Source organism: Eumetopias jubatus, unplaced genomic scaffold, assembly GCF_037043125.1.
Source record: "Eumetopias jubatus isolate StellerSeaLion01/CBP00866 unplaced genomic scaffold, mEumJub1_p1.0 scaffold_1, whole genome shotgun sequence".
NCBI lineage: Eukaryota > Metazoa > Chordata > Mammalia > Carnivora > Otariidae > Eumetopias > Eumetopias jubatus.
In genome coordinates this window covers 2,247,519-2,271,406 of record NW_028274807.1, presented here as the reverse complement: position 1 = coordinate 2,271,406, position 23,888 = coordinate 2,247,519, and the positions used below count along the sequence as shown (strand labels likewise).

At 58.6% G+C, this 23,888-nt stretch overlaps 2 protein-coding genes across 3 annotated transcripts in view; both read right to left on the bottom strand.

Annotated features, from left to right (window-relative positions):
* TSPEAR (thrombospondin type laminin G domain and EAR repeats) overlaps positions 1–23,888 on the bottom strand; it is a 163,297-nt gene that overhangs the window by 8,162 nt on the left and 131,247 nt on the right. Inside the window, exons 3-9 of the mRNA XM_088023642.1 lie at positions 16,908–17,146; positions 14,822–14,912; positions 13,629–13,785; positions 11,668–11,799; positions 10,784–11,010; positions 9,385–9,571; positions 8,146–8,375 (exon numbers count right to left, since the gene is read on the bottom strand). Coding sequence (XP_087879768.1) covers positions 8,146–8,375; positions 9,385–9,571; positions 10,784–11,010; positions 11,668–11,799; positions 13,629–13,785; positions 14,822–14,912; positions 16,908–17,146 — 1,263 coding nt within the window. The remainder of the gene's footprint in view (positions 1–8,145; positions 8,376–9,384; positions 9,572–10,783; positions 11,011–11,667; positions 11,800–13,628; positions 13,786–14,821; positions 14,913–16,907; positions 17,147–23,888) is intronic.
* LOC114226397 (uncharacterized) lies at positions 18,914–19,735 on the bottom strand. 2 transcript variants are annotated; one of them, XM_088023658.1, is made up of 2 exons: positions 19,305–19,735; positions 18,914–19,127 (listed from the first exon to the last, which is right to left on the bottom strand). In XM_088023658.1, the coding sequence occupies exons 1-2, from the start codon at positions 19,733–19,735 to the stop codon at positions 18,914–18,916; spliced, it is 645 nt and encodes a 214-aa protein (XP_087879784.1). The 2 variants fall into 2 exon arrangements, with proteins under 2 accessions (XP_087879784.1, XP_087879782.1); XM_088023656.1 differs by having other exon boundaries at positions 18,914–19,323; positions 19,447–19,735.

Sequence of the window (23,888 nt, the reverse complement as noted above, 5' to 3'; positions counted from 1 at the left end):
AGGCTTCACATGCCTCCCTCTCCTTGGCACATCTGTCACCTGCTTGGATGTCACTGTCCCCACATGCGAACTTGGGGTGTGCGGCCCAGCCTGCCTGCTTGTCTCCCTGACGACAGGCAACCCTAGCCACGGAGCAAAGAACAAACTCTGCGGCCCTGGTGGCGTTTTCTCCACGCCCAGCAGAGGGTGCCATGGTCTGCCGTGGCCCAGCCAACCAGCCGGGTTCAGAGAACAGTCCTCCCACAGCCCCTGAATGGGCTCCTAGTCCAGGGCCTCCAGAAACGGGTCTGGCCAGTCCTGAGGAGCAGGAACAGGCGAGTTTCAGCTAAAAGAATAAAACTCACTAGGACAAGGGCAAAGGGGCCCGCACACCTGGTGGTCACGGACTCCCTGCCGGCTCCAGGAGCTGGGCTAAAGCTCCTTTGGATGAGTGTGTCCTCTCCTCACTGCGGCTCCATGAGGTGGCACTATTTCTGTCCCCTGGGGCCATCTCACCGCTCAGAGACACTTGGGGCCCATGGAGCCATCAGCATTGTCCACAGGACACCCGCTAGGGACCCACACCTGTGCAGAGAGTCCCACAGGGCAGCTCTGCGACTCCTCAGAAGCCACACAGGAGTCGTCAGCCCGCTAGACTACAGGCTCCCTCCAGGCCTGTGTGGAGGAAACCACGCCGCTGGGAAACTGCACGCTTGTAAATGCACAAGTCTGCACGCACACACATACATTACCACACATGCACACACACCTAAGTGTGCCTGCATGCACACTCATGCACCTGTGCACACACACCCACACCCACACACATACACCTGCGTGTGCCTGCATGCACACATGCACACACACCTGCATGTGCTTGCACACTCGTGCACCTATATACACTCGCCCACACCTGAACACACATACACCTGCGTGTGCCTGCATGCTCACGCGTGCACACACGTGCACACACCTGCGTGTGCTTGCACACTCGTGCACCTATATACACTCGCCCACACCTGAACACATATACACCTGCATGTGCCTGCATGCACACACGTGCACACACACACAACTGTATGTGCTGCATGCACGCTTGTGCACCTGTGTACACACATGCACACACCTGTATGCATATACACGTGCACACCCTTGCAGTACAAGTGGCCAGCAGTGGGTCTGAGGAGAGGCTCTCTCCAGGTGCCAGGGCTTCCTCCCAGCTCCAATTTGTGTGACCCTCAGCCTGTTCCCTTGTCTTCAGTCCCAGCATGGGAGGCGTGTACAGATGGGGGGCTGAGGAGGGGCTGTGGGCGGCTCCGGGAGCACAGGGGGCAGAGGAGGCCCCAGAGGCGAGGAGGAAGGCCGAGGGTGTGGCTGGCAGCAGGAAGGAGCACTCAGGTGTGTGTGAGGCTTCGAGGGGTCCTCAGCCTGCCTCCAGTCGGTGTGTCCCCCCGATACTGCAAGGACGGGGGTATCTCATTCAATTTGAATTCCAGTTAAACAATGATTTTTCAGCCTGTGTGTATCCCATGCACTACTGGGGCCATGCTTTTACTAAAAAATTACTCATCATTTACCCGGAATGCAAGCTGAGCTAGGCATCTGGTATTTCATCTGGGTAGAGGGTGGCAGAGACCCACAGGAGGCCCCCCGGGGTCACAGCCATTGGCCGTCAACAACCCCTCCTTCCCCCACAGGGCTGCCAGAGCCCCTCACAGAACAGGGCCAACACCCGCGCCCTCAGCCAGAGGCCGGGCTCCTCCCGCTTGGAAGCCAGAGTGGGGAACGTCTTTGCCCACGGCTGCGCCAGCCTGGGCAGGGGGCACAGGGGCCTGGGGCCTGATGTCAGGCGGCTCCTGAGTTCTAGGTGCATTAGGGACTCATCAGAGAGAGAAGAAATTCCCACATCAAACAGCCCTGCCAAACCCTGCCTGGCACCTGGTGTGGTGGCCGGGCACCTGCTGGGCTGGGCGGGCTCCCCCTTCCCAACGGAATTCCCCTGGTGCCTGCCCCGACAGCCCCCGGCACAGTGCCTGGCAGGCTGCCCAAGCGCCTGGCCAGGATGATGGCGCTTTGGGGACTCAGCAGCCAGGCGCACTTGGAGCCCCTGATGGCCTCCCTCAAGGGTGGGTGGGCTCCCAGTAATCAGAGGATCAGGCTAGGCCAGGAGGCCCTTGGGTTCTGGCTTCGATGGAGCAAAGAATCGAGGTCTGGGAGTGCCTGGGTAGCAGAACAGGGAGGCAGGGCGTGCTGCCAGGGGGAGACAGGCCGCCCCCCAGAGGACCCCAGGGTAGGGATGCTGCTGTCCTCACGGCAGGCAGTTGGCCGGGGTGGGTGAGGGTCCCATCCTGGGAGGCTGCAGGGGGGGCAGCACCCTCCCTGGCCGACTTCTGGGCCCCCTCCCCCGGCTGCCTGCCCCCTGAGCAAACAGAAGGCGCCAAGAGGAAGCCCCCTTCCCAGGGCCGTCCAGCAGTGCTGACTGCCGAGGGGTGCTCACACCACCCAGCTCTCAGGTGCAGATCTCAACCCAACGTTCTTGCCTGTCTTCCGACTCCTTCCTGGACGTTTACATGCTCCGTGGAAACGAAGTTCTGAGAAGCCCCCAGTTTCACCCGCTGCCCCCACACACCCGCTGACCACCTGGCAGCACTCTGTCTGTCCCTCCCCTGCCAGATGCCCCGAGGCCCTTGTACTTCAGACTCTCTCCGCCCGGGGTCCCGTGGGGACCAGGCCGTCCCCTCACACGCATCAGGCTGCCTCCCGGGCAACAAACCCCGACGTGGTCAACTGCTTCCCCTCCCCTCCCCTACCCCTCCACGCTGGGTCCACATTTGATGACCGTGACCACAGGCCCCACAGCCAGTAAGCTCAGGGGGCAGAAATCCCAGCAGCTGGAGGCTGGATTTCCCAGAGATGGAGTTCGTGCCTTCCTGGACACACCCAGCTCCGGCCTCCATTGCTCTAAGATGATGAGGCCAAGTCATTGGAGCCTTGGTCTCTGCCGCCTGCAGGAAGGTTCTGGAATTCCTGGTGAGAGAGGTGGGGTTGGGGAATGTGTCCCAGGGTAAGCAGCCAGCCTCCCATTCACACCAGCCACAAAGCCTGGACAGCCGGGGCTTCCTCCTGAGCTGAACTCGGACGCCCACCGCCCCCCGGCTCCTTCCCAGCACAGTCCGTGTGCACGTTCCTCAAACACCCTCTGCCCCCCATGTCCAGAAAAGGCCCCTGCGAGGTCAGCACCTCTCCGAGCACACAGGCTTTCAAAGCACCCAGCCTTGCCTGCTTCAAAGCTCACGGTCACAAAGATGTTGCAAAACTTCAAACAGTAAACACACTAATGCAATGCCAGGACCTAAAAGGATTTAAACAACAGTGCGAAAAATGCTGGCAAAACATGAAAGTGGGGTTTTCTGGGGTTTGAGGCATTACTGAGGCGTGAGGAGATGGGACGTGTAAGGGAAGGCCTTCGGGCAGGGTGCGAAGTAGCTGGCTGCCCCGGGGCCTCCCTCAGTGGCCTGCAGGGTCGGGGGACAGCAGCCCCCAGAGTTCTGGCTCCTGGGACAGCCCCCCTGCAGACTGGGGCTGGCTCTCAGATGCTGCCTGAAAGTGCAGAGCAGCTGCTACCTTCGGGGCTGGCTTGTGTACCACCCATGTCGCTGAGGATGGAGTCCTGAAGCCGCGTTCCAGGAACGTCTCCTACCTGCCCTCCAGAGCGGGCTACAACCCTGGGTGAGTCTGCTCAGCAACGCTCAGCCTCTTGTCCTGAACCCCATGTTGATAGAGAGCTGGGAGTCTCTCAGAGGGACAAGCCGCACACACAGGCACAGTGAGGAGACACACGTCCCCAGGGACCCCTTCCGGGGCCTCGGGCCAGACTTCAGGCTCCTCCCCCAGACGATGGGGCCTTGTATGGATGGCTTGGCTCCTCCACGCACCACCTCTGTCCCCGGCTGGGTCCCCTCACTTCCCAGCTCAGTGTCCTCATCTGTGAAATGGGCCTGAGGGGGACTCATGGGCCAGCTAAGCAAGGGCAACCGCAGACCTCCCTTCAAATAGCTCTGCAAATGGCAGAAAGGCTTTTCAGAGGGGGAGGCAAGAACAGTTGCCATCAATGGAAATCCCAGGGTTTCTGGCATGAGGCTGTCAGGAACAGGAGAAACCACTCCCCAAGCACAGGGCAGGGCCCACAGCCATCTGGTCTTGCTGGTCTGGGAGCCCAGCCTGCCATGCCGGGCCTGGGCCCCTGCCTGGGGGCTGTGGGTGACTGTCCCCGTTATAAGGGGTTCCTGGGAGACCCCTCTGACTCCTGGAGCTCTAGGAAGATGATATGGGGCTCCTACCCTCCTTCACCTCCCCTTGCCCTTGTCCCTCTGCTAAGGAACCCCAACATAAGCACTTAGTGTCAGACCCCAGACCAAGCCTGCAGACTCTGTCCACAGGGTGACTCCAGGATTGAGATGTCGCTGTTGGCACTTACGGTGCCCTGGCCGCCTCCCAATGTCACTCCCGCGGAGCCTAGCCCTTCTCGGGGGTTTCAGTGGTGGGAGGAGCTCCGTGCCACCCCTGGAGACGATCCCCACATGCAGGTCAAGCAGACTCTCCTGGGGCTCTGCCTGCACCTTCGTTCTTCCACCCTGTCTTCACACCTGTCAGCCCACACGTCCATGCAGGCCTCCTCTTCCCTAACCCTCCCTCCTGGACTCTCCCCCCCGGGGCCATCGGGAACTTGGAACTTGCCTTCACCCCCGTCCTTGGTTGGAGCCACAGTTCCGACTCTGGCTCCCTGTGTCTGGAGACTCCCGTGTGTGCAGGTGCACACCTTGAGGACAGCACCTCGCCCACATTTCCCGCGTCCCATGCAGCTGCGCCAGCTCATGTGACCAGTGCTGGCCAACGGGCGCCGACACTGAGCTGGGGGTGACGGCCAGTGAGGGCTTTCCGCCTCTCCTCGGATGGAGCAGCCGCATGGCAGAGGAGACCCGGGGACCCTCGTGGTGCTTCACCCCGGTGAGGGCTAACCCTTGGTGGCGGGAAGCCACGGACACTTGTCATGGCCTGGGCTCCTTCTCCCGCCCACAGCATGGCACACAGAATTCAGACTGAAAGTGGTCTCCTTTGGAACCCGGGTGAGAAACCTGCAGCGCGCGGCGGCCTGAGCCTCTCTGAGCTGGTCTCCAGGGCCAGCGCCCCCCAGCTGACAGGGCGTTGCCAGGTCTGGGGAGCCCCTCGATGGCCCCGTTGCTCTCTGCTCCCGCGTCACCCCTTCTGGATCTCCCGGTCGATCCCCTCTGTCTGCCTCATCTTATTCTACATTCTAGAAGCGTCGCCGGCCTTGATCTTCCAGTCCGCTTGACGAGGATCTTCTTGTAAGGCCAGCAACTGTATTTTTAATACCCGAGAACTCTGTTCTTTCACGGCATTCTGTATTGACTCTATAAATGTGATGTTTTCTTGAATACTTCTGAAGGTAATTAGAATTTAAAAGGTAATTAGGGTAATTACAATCACCCGAGGGCAATTACAATTTTTTAAATTCCTTGTGTTCCTAGAGTTAGCTTGGTTTGGTCCAGTGCAGGTGTACATCTACACTTGAGCTTGACTATTTCATGTTTCGGGTCCTTTACCAAACAGCTGGGGACCCCGCGACATCCGTTCGTGGTCACTGATGAGGACGATGGTGGGCAGCATCTGGTTGTGGTCCCTGATGAAGGCAGCTTTCTAACTTGGCCTTTTGTTCAAGTGTAGGCGATTTAGGATCACGGTGTGGGTAGCCACGGGATGATAATCTCCCAAATGCGATCCCAACCCACAGCAGGAACTCGATTCCTTCCAAATGCATGGTTTGTCGGCCGTGCTCAAGACCTGGAGTGGGTGACCTTCTATGCTGGCTACGGGACCCTGCTCTTGGGACATTCCAGGGGCTTGCTCCCCTGTCTCCCACCCGCCCATTAGCTACCTGGAAGCAATCATCCTGCATCTTCCTTCAAAATAAAGCCTTCAGCTCCTGTGGTCGCCCCTCGTGCGGGCTCCAGATGTGCGAGCGCCTGGACCCCTCCCCGGGCCGGGCAGCCGTGTGACCCTGGTGACACTGGAGGTTGTTTAGAGCTCACGGGGTTCCCACACGAGCTGCCGTCAGCCTGTCACCTGCCCAGGCCCTTATACAGCTGCTCCATGCCACATCGTCACCCTCAGCCACCGGCCCTGCTGTCCAGGCCCCTTGCGAATCCTACCCGAGGTCGGCTCCCCGCCCATCGCTGAACGTTTTCCTAAACCGGCAAACACACACCCAGGCCCGTTGTTGGGGGACAGCTCTGCCCCAGGCCGGCCAAGCTGTTTTCGGGGGTCCTGGCCTCACCGCGATGGTGAGAAGGAGAAGGAGCTCCTGCTCGAGGACTCTGTCCAACACTGAACAGAGCACTAGACCACACCACCTGGTTCCATCCCAGCTCTGCCAGGCGCTGTCCCGGAACCCTGTGCCTCAGTGTCCCCAGGTGTAAAGGGAGACTGCGGCAGCACTCAGCGTGGTCCTCTGTGAGGACCGAGTGGGAGGAGGTGGGCGAAGCTCCTGGTTCTGGCACTTTCCGCCCGCCTGGCTCAGCCTGTAACAAGGCGCGTGGCTGCAAGGAATCACGCCCACCCCGGTCCCTCTGCTCCCGGGGCGCCCCCGCTCAGGAATGGCAGCCCCAGGAATGACCTCCTCCTGCCGGCAAACTCGGGGTCGAGCTCGGGAACCGGCTTCCCACATGTGCCTCAGTGTCGCTCTGGCATGGCCACCCACCTCCCCCGTGCCGGGCACAGCCGCCTGGCCACTCCCTCCTGCCCACCGCAGCCGGGGGCCACCCAGCGCGGCATTTCTCGGCCGCCGCCTTCTGCCTGCCCATCGCAGACCCGGCCGCCCCCTCTGCGGCTTGTCCTCACGTCCCTCCCCGAGGGCGCCGACCACCGCGCGGACACTGGACGTGATGCCCCGGCTGCACTGTGAGTGCTGTAAGGCAGACGGCAGGGGGCGGGCGGCGGGCGGCAGGTCGGCCTCCACCGCCAGGCATGAACGGTGCAGCCCTGGATGGCGGAGGAACGAGCAGGAGCTGTTCTCCAGAGCGCGCTGGCCTGGTCCCTGCGCTGGGGGCTCTCCTAGCGCCCCGGGCTCCACTTCCCACATGCCTGATGCCACCCGCTGGGGAGCCATGCCGTGGAGGAGCTGCCTGCAGAGGAAGCCTGCAGTCTGGAACGTCATCTTTCTCCTCGTGTTTGAGACCCACCCGGTAGGCGGCCTCCAGGCTTGTGCGAGAGGAGACGGTGCACGTGGAATGTTCCAACAGCTTTCAGTCTCCCCAGGCTCTCTGCACGGGGCTGGTCTCAGTGTGGGGGCTGCTTGGCACAGCCCCCACCGCCCTTCCCATTTCCCTGCAGACCCAGCAGGAGGGGGGCTCGGTGCGTTTCCCCCTCTGCCCCCGATGTCCAACGACAAAGGAGTCACCACCCCAGGGCACAGAGAGCCCTCAAAGCATTTCTGCTGGGCGAACGAGGGGCCAGATAAACAAGCAAGGGATGTTCCGGAAGGATCCGGGGAGGAAGGAGTCATGTTGCCGGTGACACGCTCTCCATCATGATCTCAGTAAGTAGAGATGGAGTGCCCACAGCTCCCTCAGCAACAGGGAAGCGCCTGCCCCTCGGTCTGAGATGGGTGGTGTGGGCCCTGCCCAGCCCCTGTGCCTCCTCGCCAGGACCCTCGGCCAGGACCAGAGTCAAGTCGGCTCCCCAGGGCGCCGGGCCCTGTCCCGCCCTGATAAACACTCGTCGCGCCTTGCTCCACTCAAAGGCTTTGCCAGCCTGCCCCATGGAGCCTGGAACCAGCTGAGGGACCCACACAGTCAGAAGTGCAAGTGGGCAGGGCCCCCCCGCCCCCATACTCGGCCAGGTCAGGGGCCTGCAGCCTGGCTGCCCCAGGGCAGGAGCCCGACCCCCACGGGAAGGCCAGTCCCATGGCCGGCACCCACCCAGGGACCACAGGGCCCTCTGAGCACCTGTGGGGGTAGTGCCTGGGTGAGGGGGGCCTGGAACCGGCGCTGTTCCTGCCTCTTGGGGTCCCCAGGTCCTGGGTCCTGCGTCTCCAGCTGCCAGGAGGCCTGATGGAGGCGGGACACGGGGCTCCCGCCGGCTCCTTACCAGGAAGGCCTGGAACAGCTGGAAGGAGCCGAAGAGCCAGACATACAGGTGGGAGTGCAGCTTTGTGGACGTGCCGTTGAAGGCGTTGGCCACTGCCAGGAACGAGTAGGGCCCCACGGTGAAGAACTCCCAGTCGTAGGCGCCGGACGTAGCAATGGTCTGGTTGGCCTCGAAGAGGCGGGTCCTCGGGTTCCACTTGTAGATGACGCTGTCAATGTTGTGGTTGTCACCTGCAAGCCAGGCAGCTGCCGTCAGAGACCACAGGCAGACATCCCCTCACGGCAGCCTGCCCTGGACCTGCCCCAGGGCCCGGGGGTCCGTCCGGTGCCGTCAGGCCTCTGGCCGCTGGGCAACTTCCCTGAGCAGCCTTGTGCTCCCTGCCCCTGTGCCCACGGGAAAGCCCTCCCTGGGTCCCTCCTTTGGAGACTCCAGACCCCTGCCCCCGTGGCCTTCCGTCTCAGAGATGGGATCCCTCACCTCTCCCCCTGCCTGACGACCCCGCCGCCCTCACTGTACCCCCAGCTCAGGCCTTCGCACCTTCTGTTCACATCGTGCTCCCTGGAGCCCCCCTGGCGGAGCGAGCTTCTCCCGGAATGCTCCTTCCCCAGGGAGCACTGGTTAGCGGGCTCCTGGGGCCCCCTGCCCATGAGTGGGGTCCCTACAGAGCTCCCTGGCCGCAGATGCCCTACAGGGCCCGCTGCCTCAGACCCTGCCCTCCGGAGTTACACGACCAGGAGGGGCCAGCTGCGGCCACTCAGGTGGTCACCGGCCCAGAAACCAGGCCCCCAGCCTCGACAGGCCCGTCCCCCACCGTGCCCACTGCATCACAGAGTTTGTGTCTAGAGGGCACGAGACAACGCCCCGCATCTGTCTGCCGGCACACTGCCCACACCACCGTCCCTCTGCCGGTCCAGCAGCTCACCTTCACACCTATTTCAGCCAATTCCTCCTCCGAGGGGGCCAGCTAGTTAGTTAGTCAGTTGGTTAGTTTCAAACGAGGTGGTCTGGCCCATGTTCCCATAACCACTCTCCTGGACAGGCACCCACACAGACTGCACGCCTGTCTTCCTACCTGGACGGGGGGAAGGTGCTCAGGTGTGCTCGCCTCAGACGTCGCTGTCAGATGGCCCAGCCCAGAGCACCGGGCCAGGTGTGACTTACTGTAATTTGTTAATCCGCAGGTGAGTCAGCCCCACCCCGCCCCCGTGGTTTCCTTCCGCGTGGACGGCCACAGCCTACCTTCCCGGTGGTTGGCCACGGCCAGGAAGTGCTCCCCGGCCACTTCGAAGGCCTCCCAGTCCCGGGCACTGTGGGTGGGGACCCTCTGGTATGGCGTGAACCTCAGCTTCGTCTGGCTCCATTTGTAAATGACAGAGAACTCCTGACCCTTTTCATTCGGTTCAAAATTAGCCACAGCCAGGAAGACCTGAACAAGAGAACCCAGGACACTGGTTCTTGCCGTGCACTCGAGGGGCCTGGCACCAAGGCTCTGAGCACCCGCGTCTCCGTCCGAGGGCCACCGTCTCTGTGGATCTGTCCATCCCGTTCCAGACCCTTAAACGTGTCTGTGTTTGTCAGCCCGTTGTCCCCATCTCTACCCCCAAACTCGGAAACAGCTTCATGCCCAGACTCGTCCTTCATCACCTGGATGAGCAGAACACATCATAATGCCCTCCACCCATACAGAAGCCCGTGCTTGTCACATAGCTGAGTTAGACACACAGGTGCCCGGCATGCGACCGGACCAGGAGGCAAGCTGGCTCGGTGTGCGGGGCGCGCCCACCGAGCCCAGAAGCAAGCGTGCGCTCAGTAAGCCCCACACCTGTTTCGTTGACCAGACAGACCCTCCCCCCTTGTTTTTCTGAATTTCCCAATATTTCCGTGATGCAAAGTTCACATTTTTTATATGAAAACGTGGCCAACCAAAAGGCCCGAGCACTAGTCAGCCATTCCCCACACGGGACTGGGAGTGCGGCTGAGCCGCGGTGGGGCTGTGAGCAACCGGAGTACAGAGGCCGGTCCATTCTGCTCCCTGTTCATCCTCAGGGCGGGCCTGGGTGAGCGCAGGCTGTATCTGGCACACACGTGCTGCTGAGTGAGCTATTCCGGGGCCGGGCGCAGGACAGCAGCCCCGGGACACTGCCCCTGGAGTCGAGGGTGTAGATGGAGCTGGTTAGACAATGGGTCATGCTGGGGACAGCCCCTCAGACCCACCGCCCGTGCCTCTGCTCCATCCGGCCCTGGCAGCAGGGGCGGGGCGATGCTGCCTGTGAGCGTCCCACCCTCACCTCCGTGCCCGGCCCCCTGCAGTGAGTCTGTCTCCTTCCCCAGATGATTTCTGCCTTGTTGACCGACTCATCAAATGGGCCAACGAGCTTTTAATTGAGCCCCAGTGGGTCTACCTAGAACTGGACAGTGTCATAGGAATGGTCTTGTTTTCTATTTTGTGGGAAGCCAAACAGACTTCACATTCTGGAGTTAGAGACCCCGCCAGGTGTCCGACTTTGAAAGCCGCTGAGAACCTGAGTAAGACTGAAACCATGAGAAATACGTCGCCAGACCATCTACACGAGCAGTCCCAAGCTTTGGGTTTTCCCAAGATGAAAAGGATCGGGACGGTCGCTGGGTGCAGACTTGCCTTTTTCCCGATGGTGAAGTGTCTCCAGGACTGGGCTTGGTGCGTGCGAATGTTCTGGTACGAGGCGAACTTTCCATCCGTCCACTTGTAGATGGCAGATGTGGTTTTGCGGTTGGCGGCTGCCACGAAGAGCCCGGCCTCGGGGATGGCAAAGACCTCGATGCCCAGAGTCTCTGAGTTGGTGAACAGGCTCTGATGCTCCTCCACATAGTCCAGCTTTTCTCTGGCTGGTGACAGAAATGTGGAGACCCGGTTAACACCTCCCAGGACGGGGGCGCGACCCCAGGGCCCCGAGCCCTGACCCCCCAGCTCTAGCCACAGTCAGGGCTTTCTGGCGACTTGCCCGGAGCACATGTTTCCGTCACAGAGAGGCCACCAAAGCAGCCTGCTGGCTCCCGCACGGGTTTCAGGGTGTGCTGGGTGGCCAGGGACACTGACTGGACGGCACGGATATGTCGGGTCTGAACTAGGCATTCCCACCCAACTGCCCCTGCGAAGGTGCGCCCTCAAGTGCACGAGGGACTGGGGTCAAGGCTCGCGAGCGGTGGCGGCTGCGGCCAGCTCCCGTTTCCTGTGGGCGAGCGTCCCGGGCACCCTGAGCAGCCTCGACTCCTTGTCCCCTGCGGGAAGCACTCGGGGGAATGGCATGCTTCCAGGTTCCTGGCATCACCGCCTGGCATCTGTGTTCCGAGTGGCAGACAGGGCACCAGGAATCTGCCCCCTCGGGGCCACGGGGACTAGACACAGAGGGGTGACCAGCCCTGCCCAGGAGGACATGCGATTCCAGATGAAACCTGCAGGCCTGCTGTCCTGGGGGGGCGCTCCCTATCCCCAAGTAATGCGCTGGCTCGAGAAGAGCCGTAAGCCCCCAGAGCCCGCTTCACCTGCTAACACGGAGACCCACTCGCTGCCCACACACAGGAACAGCCCCTTCCGGCTGGCGTCGAACCAGAACTGGGCGTCCTCCTCTTTGGTGCACGGAGGCCGGGAGCCCAGCGTCACCCTCATGTCGGTTTCTGGGGGGAGACAGGGAAGAGGAGTGTCCAGGTGCAGGTTTCCTGGAGGAAGAGGGAGCTGGGAGGCGGACTCCTGACCCGGGCCGTCCTGCCTTTGCCTCCGCACTTGGGGAACAGGAGGACACAGGGGTCTCCATCGAGGCCCCACACGACAGGACGGAGGCTTCGAGGCTCCCCTGCCGGCCTCCCTGCCCACTGCAGAGGGCGGCCCATCTTCCCCTGGAAAAGCCTCAGACGTCACGCTGCTGCCCTGCTCATCTCTCGGACCTGTCACTCTCTGGCGCGAGTTTGTATAAACTTGAGTTTTGCCTTGTTTTTCGGTGTTTGACCCCATCACTTCTGGTGATTACACCTCATCTCAGGCCAAGCCCACTGGTCCTGATGATGCTGTGGGGCCGATTCACAGCGACGTGGGCGCTGCATCCACGCCGACGGCCAGCACTGTGGGCACCTGGATGTTATCAGCGCCTGGCGGAGGCCTGGGCTCACACCCCTGCCTCCTGCCTCTTGTTCTGAGCTGTAACTGGACGGATGTGGGAAACTTCCATGGAGTGCCCGAAAACTTCACTGTGCAGGGAAATCATTTTCCTCTGTGTCTCTTCTTTCACGATAAAAATCATTCAAAATTGTACTGTTACTATAAAATTATTCAAAATATCATGGCAATAAACTGCATCAATATGTAGACTATTTTTTAAAGATTTATTTATTTTAGAGAGAGAGAGAGAGAGAGAGCAGGGCCAGAGGGAGAATCTCAAGCAGACTCACCACTGAGCAGGGAGCCCAACGTGGGGCTGGATCCCACGGCCCTGAGATCATGACCTGAGCCAAAACCGAGAGTCAGACGCTGAACCGACTGAGCCCTCCAGGTGCCCCAATTTATAGGCTATTAACGTGCTCTCCAACATGAAAAAATAAAAAGCAGCAGGGGGGGGGGGGCACCTGGGTGGCTCCGTCAGTGAAGCATCTGCCTTGGGCTCAGGTCATGATCCCAGGGTCCCGGGATCGAGCCCCACATCGGGCTCCCTGCTCAGTGGGGAGCCTGCTTCGCCCTCTGCCGCTCCCCCTGCTTGTGTTCCCTCTCTCATTCTCTCTCTCCCAAATAAATAAATAAAATCTTAAAAAAAAAAAAAAAGCAGCAGCCTGTGCTGCTGGGAGTTTGGAAACTCATCCCAGGACTGGATCGAGTGGACAATGCTCTTGGGGCCCACCTGACTGGTGAGGCATGACCGTGAGGCTCGGGAGTGGTGGGGGCTGTCTCCCCGCCTGGCGGAGTGGTGGTGGGAGGGGATTTGGCAGCTCCAGGGCAGGGGTGTGGCTTATATGAACCGTCCAGACTGTAACTTTACATGGAGAACACACAAGCACACACTAAAGAGAACGGTGCAGGGGACCCTCTGGGCTGGGGGGTCACGGACAACTGAAATGTGCCTCTCGAAGTTCGGGGTCCCCACCGGGGCAGGGGCTGAGATTTAGGTGCCTATCAGGGAAGGATGGGGATAAAGACCCCAAATACTGGTCTGGGGGCAAAACAGGCAGCAGATGGAAGTCAGAAGGCTCAAGAGAAGGAAGATGATGTCAGGGAAGAGCCCCGGGCATCCCAAGCAGGACCAGGGGTCCCTTGAGGGCACCGTCCAAGCAGGGTTTGGCGGCCACTGGGCGAGCCACCTGGAGGAATGTTGGATGATGCTGGTGTGTCCAAAGGGGCCAGTATCTTTGTCAATTTGATTATCACCCTCCTGTCTTTGCTCCCAGGAGTGGTGGGAAAGTGACAAGGTTCTTGGGGTCCACCATCAGTGAGGGGGAGTGGGTGGCTTTGACCTACTAACCATAGGGATATTTTAGCACCTCATTATCTTCTGGCTTCCCTGTGAGACCCTTCAGGACAGGGGGGATGGACAGCGCAGCCAGCTCGGCACTGCTGCAGGGACAGAGGCTTGAGGTGGCGTCTGAGCCGGGCAGCAGGACCAGCTGCCTCACCAGGCCCTGCAGAGAGAGGGACAGCATGTTCAGAACCTCATCGCCAGAGAGCGCCTGGACCGCTGGGCTCAGCCTGTCCAGACCCTGGTGGAGGGGTGGGAATGGAGGATGAAGGGCCTATCCACCTCTAGAGGTAGGAGAGAAGAGTCTGCTGGTTGGTTGGGGGGAGTGGGGAGCACTGAGAGCAACGGTGGGGAACTATACACCATTCTAAGGTAATTAGGTCATGGAAGGGGTTTTTCCTGTGAACTAACCTAGAGTGACTGGGCTGCATTGCTCATCCATCCATCTGTCCATCTGTCTGTTCATCTACCCATCCATCCATCCGTCGCCCATAGTCCACCCATCACTCATCCACCTGTCCATCCATCTACCCATATATTCATCCATCCATCACTCACTCACTCATCCATCCATCCATATGTCCATCCTTCCACCCATCCAGCCATCCATCACTCACCCGTACGTTCACCCACCCATCCAGCCACCCATCACTCATCCGTCCATCCACCCAGCCAGCCAGCCAGCCATACGTCCATCCACCTGCCCATCCAGCTATCCATCTATCCATCCACCCAAGCATGCCGTCCATAAATATGCACCAAGCACCTATCATGTACCAGGCATGGGTCTACACACAACACAGCAGGAAATGGAACACTCATGGAACAAGGTCCCCCACCTGCGGTCTAAGGGAGAGACAGGTAATAAGCAAGCACACAGCTGGTCTGAGGGTGGTCAGGGCTACAGGGATGGGTACAAGGCCCATCTTTTCTGAGGGGTGGGGGAAGGTCTCCATGGAAGAAGACATGGAGCAGGGCCCTGAGGGTGCAAGGTGTGAGCTCTGGGGGCAGTGAGGATGAGTGTGCACGGGAACATGGTGAAATGTGCCTGGCGAGTAAGGGGCCCCCGGGGACCTCAGGGCTCCCTGGTCCCGCGTGGCACACACACCTATCTGTCGAGTCAGAGCGTGAGGACACCAGGCTTGCAGGGGCAGCTCCTCTGTGAGCGCGGCTGTTGGGGCAGCCCCTCCCTTACCTACCGTGAACAGGCCTTTGGTCCTCTTCCGGCTGCCGATGAAGAATCGGGCTCCTCGCACCGACAGGGTGGCTGGGAAGGGCACGTCAGCCATTCTGAAAACATTTGAGGGTGGTTTTAGGGCCATGGGGGAGCAGGGTCACAGCCCATTCATGTGGAAAAGCGCAGGGAGAAGCAGCACAGGCGGGGTATCAGTTTCCCGGGGCGGCTGTAACGAGCACCACACGCTGGGGGCTTGAACAGCAGATGACCCTCAGCTCTGGAGGCCAGAAGTCTGAGATCAAGGTGCCGCCTGGCCGCGCTCCCTCCGCAGGCTCCAGGGGAGGTTCCTCTAGCCTCTTCCAGCTTCTGGGGGCTTCTGGCATTCCCCGGCTTGTAGCCCATGTCATATCCTCTGCCTCTGTCTTCACATGGCCTTCTCCGTGCCTCTTCTCCTCTTCTTAGAAGGACACCAGACTTGGGACGGGGGCCTGCCCTACTCCAGGACCACCTCAATGACCCTGGTCGCACCTGCAAAGACGCTCGTCTCCAAGCAAGGTCCCATTCCTGGGTTCTGCTGGACCTGAATTGGAGGGATGCTCTTTGCCCCAGGACAAGAGTCTTCGGCAGGTGTGACTGCAGAGGTGTCTGTTCAGTGGCTGCTCCATCTCTCAGGAACCTTCAGTGGCTCCTACTGGCATTGGGTCCCCAGCCTGCCCACCCTCCACCAAGCCTGTGGGGGAACGGATGGTGTCTGGGAGGGAAGGGTCCTTGCTGGTGACCTGGGAGATGTTGGAAGATGCGGCCAGAGCTGGGTCTTGATGTGGACGTGGAGGCTGAAGCCTGGGGACGGGGGAAAGGCGGGCGCCGGCTGCAGGGGATGGCCTGACTGGGGCCTCTGGGGCAGACGAGCCAGGCAAGTGCATTTCCTCACTGCCTCCTGCACCTTGATGCTGTACCCTCCTGTAAACACACCTGCTCCCTCCAGCCTTGCGTCTGGCTACAGCTGGCCGTGGGGAGGCCAGTTCCTGACCGCCATCCCAGAATACCCGTGCTCCCATCACAGCTCCGATCACAGTGTGCCCTCCGTGCGCCGTGACACCTGTGAAGCCCGGTCCCAGGGCCCAGGTTCCTCCTTGGCCCTGCAGCTCGGCTGCAGCCCCAGCTCCTTCCGCCCCCTCGCTGGCCCGTGCTCCTCCCTGTCCCAGAGCTGTCCCCACTGCTGGGTCCCCACTATCATCACCCAGTAAAGGCCCTGATGTACTCGGGGGGCATGGGGGGCACTTGTGGTAGAGACATATTTAAACAGTGTCTGAATGTCAAGGATTCTTTTTATTAGGGAGTAAGTGTCATCCAACAAAGCAGAGTGAGGTTCTACCTTTGCAAGTAATATTTGGAATAGTGGTAGATTTAATGCAAACTGGACAATTTGTGATTTAAAAAACGAGAGTGCCCAGCCCCGTGAGCCAGGGTGGAAGCTGAGGGCGATGGGGGTCGTCACTCCCTGGCAGAGCTGTGGGGCCCCGCGCGCCCTGGTCCAGCCTCACAAACAGGGGATGGCGGAATAGGGGACGGACTCCAGCTTCTGAGGCCCTGGGGCTGGGTTGAAGCTACCAGAGGATGGTTCGGCCTGTTTATTTGGAGTTTTAGTGACTTATCACTCCCTCAGCCCAGACAAGCAAACGGAGTCTTGGGTCAAACGATGTGCTGAAATCGCAGAGCCGGGGCTGGGTTCCGGTCAGGCTGCAGCTCCATTTCGGCTGCTTGAGCTCTCTGTGAGCTTCCTTTGCGGCCTTCTGCGATGGCACCCTCGCTCGGCAGGGCACCCCCCACCCCCGCCACGTCCAGCGCACCCAGCCTGGGCGCCTGCATCCGCCCCCTCCCACTGGCCTTTCCGGAGGACAGGACCCCGCCGATGACCCTGCGCTCCTGCCTCAGGGGATGGTTCCCGACAGCCATTTGCCCACACGCCCGAGCGCCCATGGTGCGCCCTGCACAGTGCCGGCCGCACCTGGGATGGCCGCCCTGCCCCCCTGCCCCCCTGCCCCGGATGCGTCTTGTTGGGCAGCACACGGCCCCACGCCACCCTCCCCTGGCATCCGGCTACCTACATGTCCACCGGGAGGCCACAGTCCGTGGTGAGGGAGAAAGATCCTTCAGACACGGCCAAGACCAGCGTGTGCCACTGGCTGTCCATCAGAGCGGGGCTGCGGAAGGTCACTCGGGTTTGCCAGGCACCCGCCGGGTCCTGGCTGAGGAAGAGGAAGTGCAGCTTGGTGGGCGAGTACCGCAGGCCGAGCAGCAGGGCGTCCGCCTCCTCCGCCACCACTGTGAACAGGTATTCATTCTTCTGGAAGAGAGGGTGCAGCGGGGCGGGGGGGCTGAGCGGGGGGGGGGATGGGGGTGGGGGAGGGTGAACACGGGAGGGTGGGACAGGGGAGGGTGGGGGCCGGACAGGGGAGGCAGGGCAGGGCCTACTGCGGTGACCGAGGTCTGCGACAAAACCAAAAGCCCTGCTCAAACCTATTAGGCTGGCTGCTAGCAAAACCCAGGAGAGCGTGCTGGCGGCATTGCAGGGGAACCGGGACAGAGAGTGGAGAGGTGCCCTGCGGCGGGGTAGCCCGTCGTACGGAACAGAGCAGCACGCCCTGGAGACAGCTCTACAGGATCAGCCCAGGACCCAGCGGGCGCTCCGGGCCAGTGCCCCGACGGACGGCTGGGTCTCAGAGAGACCCGCCGAGCCCCTTAGTCACAGGCGCTAGCACGCGGAGGCAGCCGGGGAACCCGCGGTCGGCCCGTACAGGGCATGGTGACTCAGCCTTAGACACAAGTCCCGGCGTCCGCACCGGTGGCCCCAGAGGACGTCACGCTGAGCGAGGTCAGCCAGTCTCACGGGACACGTACCGCATGGCCCCACCTCCGTGAGGGACCCAGAACTGCCCCCTTCAGAGACAGAGACCACGACAGGGGTGCCAGGGCTGGGGGGGAGCAGCCATCAGGCTCGGCGGGGGGTGGAAAAGTCTGGACACGGACGGTGGGGACGGCGCAAGACAGTGTGAAGGTGCTGAGTGCCACGGAACTGGAGACCTGGGGCACCGCACTTCCCAGCTCAGACCGCACACACTTGACTGTCCGCCCGTGCGGCTCAGGGTGCGGCTCAGGGTGCTGACGGCGCTGCAGCGGGTGTGGAAGTTTGGGCGACACCTTCTCCAGCAAGCCTCCGCCTCCTAAAACGGTGGCTCACTCCCCGGCAACAATGCTGCCAACTCCGTTAAAGCCGCCACAATCCTTGTCTTCAGCCTAACACCAGATCCAGTAAAATGCACTTGGCACGCTTGGGTCACACGGCCCGTGGTGCTGAGGGGACACACAGGCCCCACTGGTTTCCAGGCTGGGCCGTGGCACTCGGACGTACCCTCCACAGTAAGGGAACCTCTCTCCCATGTGGCACCTTTCAGGGAGTGGGGTGATGCGTGGAAGCCAAGAGCCAAAAAGTCAGGACAAAATCCTCATGGTGGTGGCTTGGGACACGAGACAAGGGGCTGGAAGGAGCGCTGACTTCACAGCATGGCCCTGGGACGGGAATCCCCACATCCCTGGGCTCCGGCTTTGGGCACGCAGGGCCCAGCGGCACTGACCGTCCTGGGCGAGGGTGTGGCTCCCAGCCCGGGGCCCTGCCCAGAGGAGTCAGGCCCCTGCCCTGCGCCATTTCTCAGTCCCTCATTCCTAGAAATGTTCGCGGCGGGAGGAGACCAGTGTCTGGTCAAAACCCTGGGATCCCCCCGCCCCCATGAGGGTCAGAGGAAAGGAAGCAGATCCGTTGGTGAAGTGAGTTTATTGGGGTGCCCGAGGAGGTGCTGACAGGTCGGCCGTTGAGGCCAAGGGACCCGAGCAGAGAAACTGGGAGGGAAGGACAGGGGACCAGAGCAGGTGTAGGCACCTCCCGGGGAGCAGCGGGGTCAGCGTGCCTGGGAGCTAGGAGGTCAAGGTCAGGTCAGGAGAGTGGACACATGGGGGACCCCGTCCTGGGGTCAGGACTGGACTGAGGGGGGGCTGGGAGGACCACCGTCACTGGGTGGGTCCTGAGCCCAGCTGGCCCCGGGGGGGACGGGCCCCGTCAGCAGCAGGACTTCTGGGCCGAGGCGGGCACGCAGCAGGCCTGGCGGGAGCCCACGGGCCGGCAGAGCAGGGACACGCAGGAGGCCCGGCGGCAGCAGCTGGGCTGGCAGGAGGACGCGGGCACGCAGCAGGCGGGCCTGCACACGGGCTGGCAGAGCAGGGACACGCAGGAGGAAGGCCTGCAGCAGGACGAGGAGCAGGGGCTGGGCCAGCTGCAGGAGGGGGCTGAGCAGGGGGAGGTCTTGCAGCAGACAGGGGTGAAGCAGAGGGGCTTGCAGCAGAAAGGGGTGAAGCAGAGGGGCTTGCAGCAGACAGAGGTGCAGCAGACGGACGCGCCACAGGTTTCCTGGCAGGGCAAGGAGCTGCAGCAGGAGGGCTGGCAGCTAGACTGTTGGCAGCATGAGGAGGCCGAGCAGGGGGAGGTCTCGCAGCAGACAGGGGTGCAGCCGACGGGCTTGAAGCAGACAGGGGTGCAACAGATGGACGCGCCACAGGCTTCCTGGCAGGGGGAGGAGCTGCAGCAGGAGGGCTGGCAGGAGCTGGTGCAGGCTGACTGGCAGGGGCTGGACCCGCCGCTCACGGGGGTGCAGATAAGGGTCAGGCAGGAGGCCGGGGCGCAGCCGCTGGGGGTGCAGCTGCTGGACTGGCAACAGCTGGGGGCGCAGCAGGGGGCGGCGCAGCAGGGGGGCTCGCAGCAGCTCTCTGGGCAGTCGTCCACCTGCCAGGAGGAGTCGGGGCAGGAGTCCCAGGAGCCGGGCAGGCAGACGCGGCTGCCGTAGCTCAGGTCGCTGGAGCAGACAGACAGGGTGGACGTGGCCATGGTGGGGGCGGTGGGGCTGGAGGAGGGTGTGCGTGTGAGTGTGAGTGTGTGAGTGTGTGTGAGGTGCTGGGCTGTGGGCTTTTATACCCTGCAAGGTGTGTGTTGTCCAGCAAGAGGCTCCCTGAGACTTCCCTTTCCTTGTTAGTGTTTTGACTGAGTCCTGGGAGTGCTTATTACTGCTGCTTTATTTACACACGAGCGTTTGCTGCTTGTAAAACGCCTGTCCTGGTTGAGGACGGGGCTGGCCCCCGACTTTGTTTAGTTCTCTAAGCAAACAGCACAGGAGCTACCTAGAGTCCTAGAGCCCCGGGGCGTGCAGCCTGCGCACCGTATCTGGCTCTCGGGTGTGGTCCGTGGTGTGGCGGGCGAGGGCTGCGAATCCCAGAGTCTCGGGGAGTGGGCAGGATGCAAAGCCGGGACAGGTGTGCTGATCAGCTACAGGGCGTCCCCCACACACGGAGGGCTGCATGGTGGCTCATGCAGTCCAGCGTGAATGGGACAGCAGAAAAAGTGTCTCAGCCCAGATGACAGAGATGGAATGCGGTGAACTTAAGAGAAATGGATGATGCCCTCAAGATCCAATGTCCATCATACAAGATTTCCAGAAAGACAGATCAGCCACAGGGAACACTTCTCAGAGCAGAGGGAATCGGGGTCTTGGGATGTGGAATTCTGACCAAAGGAGGGATGAGATGAACAGAAAACGGTGCATCTGTAGGCACACGGCTGAACTCTCTCACCAAACCTGAACAACCTAGATGCCCTGGGAGAGATCGGCATCGCATCGTAACTCAGCGAACCTGATGCCTAAAGACATGCAACCAAATCTTTGACGCTGGAGGGAGGGGAGTTGGATTATGTGACTCAGTGAAACCACCCAGTTTGCGGAAGGTTAAGCACTTCTGATACTTTAGCTGTTCTGAAAAACTGCCCCTCAAACACCGTCCATGAAAGTATCTCGAGACCACCTGGTCCAGCAAACTCAATACAAAAACAAAGAGAAGTAGAATATAAAAAATAATCAAGAGCAAAAAAAAAAAAAAAAATCAGCAACAAGCAGGTTGCAAGTCTTAACTTCTTCAGGGAGAGGAATTTTGCCCATTTGACCTGACAGAGCCAAGCAGCGGCTCACCATCCTCCCCTCCTCCCTGCACGTAACGCACTCGGTGGCACGCGGCTCTGAGCCCTGGCTCCAAGCACCGCCACCGGGCCATGCAGAAGGTCCCTCGTGCTCCCCATCCTGGCAACACCTCCCTTCACCCCAAACCCCTACGGCCTGACTCTCAGTCACTACTCAGATGTGACTTGTGGCTTTTCCAGAATGTCATAGAAATACAATGTGCAGCCTTCGGGGTCTGGCTTCTTTCATTTAACAAAATGTGCTTGGGTTGCACGTGTGCTGTGGGCACATCAGTAGTAGCTCCTGTCTCTTTATTCTGAATGCGTTCTGCTGTATGCATGGACCACAATTTGGTTATTCTGCCAACGGGTGAAGGACGTCTTCGTTGCTTTCTGTTTTGGAGGGTTATGACCAAAGCTGCTGCAACACTGCGTACCGGTTTCTGCCTGGCAGTGAGTTTTTGTTTCTCCAGGGTAAACACGTAGAGGTGGCCTAGCTGGATCACAGGGTAAGGGCATGTGTAACATGATGAGAAACCGCCAGACTATTTTGCAAAGCGTCTGTGCCATTTTGCGTTCCCACCAGCGGCGTATGGGAGTTCTCGTGGTTCTGCATCCTTGCCAGCCCCTGATGTTGCCAGTTTTTTTGTTAAATATTAGCCATTCTAATAGGTGTGAGGTGGTATCTCTTTGTATTTTAACTTGCGTTGCCCTGATGACTAATGCTGTGTTGAGATTCTTGAATGTGCTTTCTTGCCAAAATGGTTTCCAAAGTGGTGGAATGACGTTACATTTCCACCAGGGCTGTATGAGCGCTTCACTCCGCCACGCCCTTGCCCGTGCTAGGCATGGTTGGGCTTTTCCATTTTAGCCATTCCCAAAGGCAAGTAAGGGTATCTCTTTGAGGTTTTAACTTGCACTTCCCTGATGACTAATGGTGTTAGGTATCTTTTTATGTGCTTATTTGTCATCCACGTGTCTTTTTGGTATTTCTTCAAATGTCCAGGCCCCTTCCTTTTTTAGATTTTCTTGACATTGAATTTTGAGAGCACTTTATGCATTTGGGATGTGAGTGCCGTTGATCCTTGAATAAGGTGGGCGTTAGGGCACCAACCCGCTCACAGTCGAACATTTGCGTGGAGCTCTGACCCCCCAGAAACCTAACCGCTGACTAAGTCTCGGGTTGACCAGAATCTCTACGGATAACCCAGAGTTGACAAACACATACTTGTATTCTTAAAATAAAGTGAGCTGGAGAAGAAAATGTTAGTAAGAAAGTCATCAGGAAGAGAAAGCACATGCACAGTAGGGTACGGATTTACTGGGAAAACCCACATCTGAGTGGGCACTCGCAGTCCAGACCAGTGTAGCTCAAGGGTCAGCAGCACTTTGCTCAGATGTGACTTGCAAATATTTTCTGCTCCTCTACGGCTTCTCTTTTCAGGCTCTTAACAGTGTTGTTTGAAGAGAAAAAAGGTTTAATATTGGTAAAGCCCAGTTTATCAATTTTCTTCTTTTTCAGATCATGCTTTGGGTAATAATCCTAAGAATTCGCCTAATGTAAGGTCACAACAATTCTCTCCTGTTTTTTTCTAAAGGTTTAAAATGTTTACATTTTACATTTAGGACTATGATCAATTTTTATTAAATTTTTACACTAAGTGTGAGGTATGGGTCAAGATTCCTTTTTTTTTTTTTTTTTGGATTTGGACGTCCAATTGTTCCAAGTACACTTCTGTCTCTTGAACTTGCCTTTACAATTTTGTCGGAAATCAGTTGACTGTATTCGTGTGGGTCTATGTGTCTATTCTGTTTCATTAATCTGCCTACTTACATTCCTTTGCCAACATCACGTTGTCTTGATTACTTTTATTATAGGAAATCTTGAAGTCATGTAGTGAAGTCCTCCAACTTTGTTCTTCATTTTCAAATGATTTGGATATTTGAGCTCCTTTGCCTTTCCAAACAATTTGAGAATTCACTTGTTCATATTGACAAAAAGCTGCTACTGGGATGTGGATTGGGATTGCCTTGAATTCTATAGACCAGTCTGGAGGTCACTGACATCATAACAATATTCCAACCTGCAAACATGGTCTAGCTCTCCATTTACTTATGTCTCGTTAAATTTCTTTCATCAATATTTTTATAGTTCTCATTATGTATATATTCCCTGACATTTATGCCTACGGTTTCATTATTTATTCTGTCGTAAAGCACACCTTTAAACAAAATTTTTCAATTCTAATTATTTACTGCTATTTATTGAAATGCAATTAATGTTAATTATTTTAGGCTTGCACACTTCAACCTTGCTAAACTCTCTTATATTTCTAGGAGATTTTCGTAGATTCTTTGGGGTTTTCTATGTGGACACTCATGTCCTCTGTGAGTAGAGACCATTGTATATCTTAATTTCCAATATGTATGACTTGTATTTCTTTTTCTTGCTGGTTGCACAGGTAGGACTTCAGTATGATGTTGAGTAGGAGCAGTGAGAGAGGACATCTGTATCTTTTTCCTGATCTTTGGAGGAAAGCTCTCGGTCTTTTACAATTAAGTATGGTGTTGGCTATAAGATTTTCACAGATGGCTTATATCAGGTTAACAGGTTTTTCAATTATTCCTAGTTCACTATAAGCTTTTTTAAAAAAATTAAACAGGGGGAACACTGCCCAATTCATTCTATGAGTCTTACATTACCCCGATAACAAAGCCAGGCAAAGACATGACAAGAACAGAACCACAAACTAATATCCCTTATAAACAATGACGCAAAAGTCCTCAACAAAATACCAGCAAACTGAATTCAGCAGCACAGTGAAAAGATTATACACCATGACCAAGAAGGACCTATTTCTGGAATTCAAGGATGGTTCCACATATGAAAATCAGTCAGTATAAAACCCCACATTACCAGAATAAAGAAAACAGTACATGATAATCTCAACTGATACAGAAAAAAACATTTGACAAAATTCAACACACTTTCATGATGCAAACACTCAACAAACTAGGAAAAGAAGGAACTACC